The sequence below is a fragment of the Tasmannia lanceolata genome, unplaced genomic scaffold (assembly GCF_043159265.1).
Source record: "Tasmannia lanceolata isolate RefF3 unplaced genomic scaffold, GAP_Taslan_0.1 ptg000015l, whole genome shotgun sequence".
NCBI lineage: Eukaryota > Viridiplantae > Streptophyta > Magnoliopsida > Canellales > Winteraceae > Tasmannia > Tasmannia lanceolata.
In genome coordinates, this window is record NW_027518692.1 from 23,119,695 (window position 1) to 23,127,500 (window position 7,806).

Consider the following 7,806-nt stretch of genomic DNA (forward strand, 5'->3'; position numbering starts at 1 on the left):
CTCTCTACCTTCCACTACAAGCAAACACACTCTTATAAATCACAAATCCCTCCCTAGATTACTCGTCATACGGATATTTCTCTCCACATACGTCTCTGTTATATTGTTTCAGTAGGTAAGCTGCCTTCATTCTTTTCTAATACTTTGCACCATTCACAGTGCCTGCTCTCTTTCTTTCGACATAAGATTAGCAGGAACTTTGACTCATTTTCCATGGTCTGATATTTGGTTTTTTTAAAGACTAAACACACATCTTTGGTTTTGTTGGAAAACATTAAAATATACTGAAAGCAGGAGGTGTGGCAATATCAATTCCATGGTCTGATATTTTCACACCTTACGTTTGATATTTCCACACCCCCCTGCTTTCTCTTTATTTTAGTGGCGTCGCGCAGCCAAGTTTTGTTTTTAAAAATGGGGCTTCCTTCAGCAAATAAAAGCAATGATGGTTGATGACTAAAATACCCTTGTTCAAGTTTTAAATTTCCAAATAAATTTCCACGTGTTAATTTCCATCTAACAATAGTTGCACTGGCTGTTTACGTATTATCATTTATCACTAGTTGGAAATTGTAACTAATGAGAGAAGTTTTGAGTCTTTGAGAAGAATGGGAGTGTATATATCAAAAGAAGGGGATGTAATTATTAACAAATGTGGGAATTTTGAAATCTATTAAAAGCCAAATTTCTGGTGTCTCTCACTCTCAGAGTCTCAGTCAATTTGCAACTGAAGCGCGGGAATTCCTTTTGAAACATCAGAAATAACTGGAGAGGTGTTCCTTCGAAGGTATTTGAACAAATCAAAACCCTAACATTATTCAAAACACGAAACAAGTTCTCCGCAAATTAGCAGGAACTTTGACTCAATTTTATCTCACCATCTTCAAATCTTTCTTCATTTGAAAATCTCAAAACCCTAGCTCCAACAGTCTCAACTCTTTTGCAGGCCTAATTACAAGGCCTGATCATGGGTTCTTCTAGTTTATACTCGAAAACACAGATTCTGAGTTCTCCTTAAATCAGCAGAAACTTGCACTCAGTTTTCTCTCTCCATCTTCAAATCTTTCTTCTTTGAAAATCTCAAAACTCTAGCTCTAACAGTCTCAACTCTTTTGCAGGCCTAATTACAAGGCCTGATCATGGTTTCTTCTAGTTTGGAGCTCAAATCAAAACCCTAATATACTAAAAAACACGATTCTGAGTTCTCCTTAAATCAGCAGCTCAATTTTCTCTCTCCATCTTCAAATCTTTCTTCTTTGAAAATCTCAAAACCCTAGATCCAACCATTTCAACGCTTTTGCAGAGATTGTAAGGCTGATTTGATCATGGATTCTTCTTACCTCGACGTCGTTCTTCCTCCTTCTGTGGAAGAAATGTTGCGAAAAATCTGCCAAGAACAATCATTTCCTTGGCCTGACATCAAAGTCAGGAAGAAGCTCGTTTCTATTGGAGAATTGGCAGCTTTGGATCTGTTACGCGATATCCAGACATGGCGCATTCGAAATCTGAATGCGTCTATAATGTACAAGGCGAACAGAGTGGTTACTATCTCTGATCAAGAGAGCGTATGTTCTCCCGGGCCTCAAGCCTCTAGTTCAAGTTCTCGACAAGGTAATGGATCACATTATTTTATCGTTTGATTGAATTATAGCTTTATTTGCTTCGTAACGATTTTCATATCAGGTATGTAATATGCTTTGTTGATTTGACTTTTAACTGTGTAAATCTTTTTGGCATTATATTTTTTTTTTGCCTTTTCTTTAGATTTCATCACATTTTGGAGTTGCATTTTAAGTTTATTTCCAGGTTTTAGTGACAAACTCTGAAGAATTAGCATTTTAAGTGTCCACAGTGATGTAAGGTGTTTCTAGTATATTTTGATTGAATTACATTAAGTATGACAGAGGAATGGGTGCTTCTATCAAGTCCGATTCGCCCCGTTACAGAGGCAAGTCCCCATCTACTAGCTTTGGGAGAGCTTGAGTTCAAGAAGGCTTTTTTGATACTTAGCTACATTGGAAGGTGAGTTTCTTCGTTTCCTTTAGGCCATTAATTCACTCATATAGGAAAATATGAAAATGACTGTTCCTACCAGCCACTTTTTGGGTCCCATGTGTACCATATATCCAAGATCGGTTTTGTTGATCCAACTGGCCACCACAACCCCTGCCCATTGGCATTGACCCCACGTTGATTGGATGATCCTATCCCCTTGATTTATCAAGCCTCGTTTAGCATTTCCTCCAAGAAAAGCTAAACCACTGATATATGTAGTCCTTTATCTTACGGATGGCATGTCCCTTGTGGAACTCAAAAATTGGTCACCATGGTGACTATCTGCCTAGTCAGAGGTGAATCATAGAACACCAAAAGCTGTGGTATCTTATATCTATATATATATTTTCTTTCATTAAATTTGTAGACATATATCGCATACTGACAGATGTGCAGTAATTAGTTGATTGATTGAACTTCGGGGTTCTTTTTATTTTGGGTTCAGGAAGAAGCTTGAAGAAGTAATGCCTGTAGACAAAATTCAAGAGTTAAAATACTTGCCAATGCATACCTTCGAGCCCGAAGCTTGGAAAGTTGCTGGCCAACAATGTATTTCTCATAATGATAGAATAAAGGTGAACCTTATAATTTGATACTCACCATTATCATATACATGTTGCATCTTCTTCAATTCTAATGTAGAAGCCAATCAATCTCCAAAGTATTACATTCTTCGTAAGGGAGGACCTTATGATTTTGTTTTGGTGTTTTTTTGCTAATAACAATGTTTGAAAACTAGCACATTCCCACTCCCCCCACCCGCAGCCGTACTTATCCCGGATCGGATGGTACCATAACGCCTCCTTCTCCACGCCATAGTGCCATAGCCACTTACCCAGTAAGGCCCTGTTTCTAAGTATGATTTTCCAGTTCCTAACCCGCCTTTTCTGCGCACTTTACAAACCTTCTCCCACTTCAGCAGATGTTTTCATCTTTTACTCAGCTCCTTACCATCGCATAAGAAATCCCTTTGAAGTTTCTCGATTCTCTTTGCGACTTTAGCAAGTGTTTTGAAAAGGGACATAAAAAGTATACGGGCATATTCGATAGGGCCGCTTTGATAAAGAGTAATTTGGCCCGGAAAGGATAGATACTGCTTATTCCATGTTGCCAATTTGCGCTCAATACGTTTGTTAACAGAATCCCATTGCGAGGCTTTTGGAATTCCATATCCGAGTGGAAGCCCCAGATAACAGCTATGTAATTCAGTGTCCAAGCATCCCAACGCCACAGCGTGATCCAACACAGCGTATGTTTCAAGGTTGATTCCTGCCGCAATACTTTTACAGAAATTGATTCTAAGTCCCGACACAATCTCGAACCACAAGAACATACGCTTGATATTTTTCACCCTGGCGACATCTTCTTCGAGTGAAAGAATAGTTTCGTTAGCAAATTGCAGATGAGAGAGAGAGTATCAGAATTTTGGCTCGATTTGAGTCCCGTTATATACCCCTTGTGTCGGCCTTGGAAAGGAGGAGGCTTGGAGCTTCTACCACCATAATAAAGAGACTGGGTGACAGAGGGTCCCTCTGTCGAATTCCACAAGAGTTGCAAAAATACCCAGCTGGAGAGCCATTTATGAGAATAGAAAAAGGTCGCCGTCAATCAGCATGCCCTCATTTATCCCCTCCACCGATCACTGAAACCCATCCGTACAAGAATGTAGTCAAGAAATTGCCAATCAACGTGGTCATAAGCTTTTTCCAGGTTCATTCTACCAATAATGCCCCGCTTCCCTTCTCTTTTGGGGTACCGAGGACCTCGTTCGCACTAAGGATTCCGTCCAAAATCTGGCGTTTATTGACAAAAGCGCCCTGGTAGTTATGATATCGCCCATAATCGTGGACAGTCTACTAGCTAGAATCTTAGCCAAGAGCTTATGCATGCTACTTACGAGGCTAATGGGTCGGTAGTCCTTAAGTTCCGCCGCACCTTCCTTCTTCGGTAACAGGGTAATAAACGTCGAGTTTCCTTCTTTGTTAATTACACCCCTCTCGTGAAATTCGTTCATATATCCCATGACAGCATCCTTGATCACATCCCAATAACAATGGTAGAAATATATGGGTAACCCGTCCGGTCCCGGAGCCTTGTCTTTCTTCATAGAGTGCAGTGCCTCCTCAATTTCTTCCATGGAGAATCTTCTTTCCAACCACTCTTTTCTATCACAGGTGATCTATTTAAATTCTAACCCCTCAACTTTAGGCCGCCATTTATGATTTTGTGCATAAAGGTTTCGATAGTACTCCACCGCATTGTCCCTGATGCACGTTTTGTCCTCCACAAGCACATTATTCACCAAATGACTACTAATATTGTTGATCTGTCTGCGTGCGTTGGCCATTTTGTGGAAAAACCTTGTGTTGTTATCGCCTTCTTTGTGCCATGTAACACATGATTTCTGACGCCAACTGATCTCTTCTGTACGGATGATTTCTTCATATTCTACTTTCAATTCCATACGTCTCTGATTTTCCTCCCCCCCCAGTGGTTGGTCCTCTTCCAGTTTATCCAGCTCGCTTAACTTCATCAAAGTCTCAGCTTTAAGTTGTTCTCCTGAAATGCGCTCCTGCTTTGACCATTCATGGATTTTAATCTTTAGGTGCTTTAGTTTCTGGCCGAAAATAAACCCTTTCCATCCAGTGAACTGCCTCTTGTTCCACCATTCCTTAATCAGTGATCCAAACTTTGGTGACTCCTGCTTTGACCATTCATGGATTTTAATCTTTAGGTGCTTTAGTTTCTGGCCGAAAATAAACCCTTTCCATCCAGTGAACTGCATCTTGTTCCACCATTCCTTAATCAGTGATCCAAACTTTGGTGACTCGCACATCGCCTTGTCCAATTTGAAAGGGCAAGGCCCACCCGAATATTCCGAGAGATCAAGCAATATTGGATTGTGATAAGAGATAGGTTGCTGCAGCGCATGTTGGCAGATCATAGGGAATAACTCCTCTCATTCCCTAGATATAAGGATGCGGTCCAGCCTACTGAGAACTAGGTGTCCTTGTTTGTTAGTCCATGTAGATTTGGCACCCTCCAATGGAAGATCAATCAGTTCATTGTCAAGGATAAAATCAGAGAATTTTTGCATGCTAGTTGTAATTCTCCCCACTGAATTCTTCTCTTACGGAAATCGGATGGCATTGAAATCTCCGCCAATGACCCACGGGCCCACATACCGCTCGCGGATCCCTTTTAACTCCGGCCACATATTTTTTCTCCTAGGCTCTGACCGGTCCATACACCGCGGTCAATAGACATTGATAGCTGGATGGACGATGAATAAGCCGGATAGTGACAGCGTACGCTCCAGTATAGTACTTCTCCATAGAGAAGCAACTCTCCTTCCATATGGCTATGATGCCACCCGCCGTGCCAATGGTTTCCTTCGCCACCCACTGCTGATTGGTTCTTCCCCATATATCGTTGATTAGTTGATCCGATACCCCCATCATCTTTGACAATATGATAACCACAACGTCTGCCTTTCTGGTTCTACACAAATCCCTGACCGCTAATCTTTTCCTTTTGATACCCAGTCCCCTAATATTCCAGAAGATCAACTTCATTGCTAAACGATGTTTTGATCCCCGCTTACTGCCACTTTCAGCGCAGCCTCCTTAGGTCCCTCAACCCCCTCCCTCTGGTCCTTTGAGTGGATGAATTAACCCGATCCCTGTTTACGACTTCAAGTACCATGTTGCGAGAACTCGTCGTGTAACGACCTCGATTTGGGGCAAATTTTTAGACATGATTTTTTTTTTCCAAAATCTCAAAATCTGAATCGCAACCCCAAAAAGGGGAACAACAACTAAACAATTCTATTTCATTAATAGAATGTCTATTACATGATTTATCTCAACCCCAAAAGAAATCCTATGAGTGCTCTCTCCCATCCTAAGTGCCACCCAGACCTGTTCATCGGCAAAGTTTCTTTCACTTTCCTCACCTACAAAGTCTAGAAAATAATCTAAGTCAAATAGCAAGCTCATGTGGCTGGCTTGGATAATAAAAGTGACAAGAATGAAAATCTGCATTATAAAGATGTTTCTCATGGCATTCACATGTTATAAGGAAAAACAATAAGAATTATGAGATTTATTGCTAAGGATAAAGAACATCAATACGCATGTGAGAATGTCAATAGAATATACTAAAGATGGCAAATCATGGTATCATATAAGAGAGCGTCAATCATACAGAGACATATAGAGATAGGTAAACTACGAGAAGTATCATGTCATCTCGACGAGGTATATGGGTCATATCTATCTCCTCATAAGTTTATACACGATGGAAATCATCACAAACCTGTCGGTAAGTGGCCACACGTAGCTCTATGGCCTTCTCATACTATAGCATGGGGCGTAATATTAATACTAAAAAAACACCGTGTATATAGATTATGGCCTAAAAATAAAAAGTCCTACCATATGAAATTCTACAGGGATAATCAGTTAATTCAATGATATAGATGCAAAAGAATGTGAATAATCATAAGAAATAGAAATATAATCACAGAAATCATAATTGTAACTAATATAATAAAAGTCAGTCATCACTTGCCTTCGGTTTCTCGAGTGAAAGGAGTCAAAATACCACGCTTTAGGTGTCACTCGGAAGAAAGCCTGTAATCATGACATGTCACATGGGTGTCAATCCAAATATATTTGATGTTTCAAATACTTTTTTCTTTTCTTTGCTCCCCATTGACTTATTTGTTTTCCCTAGTATTTTCACTTCCCTAATTTATTCCTATGTCATTCTTTTCATCTTAAAAATTCCTTGTTTTTTTTTTCCAATTCTTATGTAACATTTATGATTTAAATTTGGTAGGATGTTAGTACTTTAACCCACTAACCATGGCATACACTAGTCCTTCCCAAAAGCCTTAATTTAAGCCATATGATTTCTAATTAAAGGATTATTTTTACTAAGTAGTTATCCCAGCACATCCATTTAAGTTTAAAAAACACTTTTCCCCATCGCCCAAATCCAACAATTATTATTTAACACATATAGGGGCTGTTCTTACCAAAAACAGTCCCCAAAACATGATTGAAACACATACTCGATTGCCGTTTTATCTTAAACTAATTCATATATGTTGTTATTCCATACTTGTACATCCAACACATCAAAAAACAACATTTTAAATAAATTTTCAGCTACTTTTAGGTGCTGATTTTGATCGAAAACCACGCTTAAATACCTATATATTGTATATACATATCACCCATTTCATATAGAATCTTATACATACACTATATGCTATTTCTACAAAAAGGTACACACAAAACAGCCCCTATTTACTACTGTTTTGTGCTGATTTTGTTGGAAAAACCTCCTAAAATATTCCAAACCCAATATCATGATGTATTCACCATTAAAACCCACTTATTATCACTTTAGGTTGAAACCCTAACCTATTTTCTTGAAAAACAGTCCCTTTAAGTGCTGATTTTTTAAAATTAAAATCATTGAACCTCTTAAAGATTATATATGAATAGCTTTAAATCTCGAAAACAAGTCCTTAACACAATCAATTAGGGTTCCGACAACAAAACCCTAAAGAAAATCCATAAAACCCTCTCTTCTTGATTAGAAAAGTTTCTTTTTCATCTTAGATTATATAAAACTCTAATAATTAAAATAAAATTTCAAGTTTAGGCACTTACTTGATTGGAGAAAAAGAAACAATTTGAGGAAACCCCTATTTTTCTTTTTTTTCTTCTATTTTCTTTG

At 38.8% G+C, this 7,806-nt stretch overlaps 1 protein-coding gene across 2 annotated transcripts in view; it reads left to right on the top strand.

Moving 5' to 3' along the window:
* Window positions 1-752: 752 nt before the first annotated feature.
* Window positions 753-7,806, top strand: part of LOC143845474 (putative RNA-dependent RNA polymerase 5) — a 77,740-nt gene continuing 70,686 nt past the window's right edge. For both annotated transcript variants that reach the window (XM_077353835.1, XM_077353836.1), the window contains exons 1-4: window positions 753-787; window positions 1,304-1,611; window positions 1,905-2,022; window positions 2,501-2,630. In XM_077353835.1, coding sequence (XP_077209950.1) covers window positions 1,326-1,611; window positions 1,905-2,022; window positions 2,501-2,630 — 534 coding nt within the window. In that variant the 5' untranslated portion in view covers window positions 753-787; window positions 1,304-1,325. The remainder of the gene's footprint in view (window positions 788-1,303; window positions 1,612-1,904; window positions 2,023-2,500; window positions 2,631-7,806) is intronic.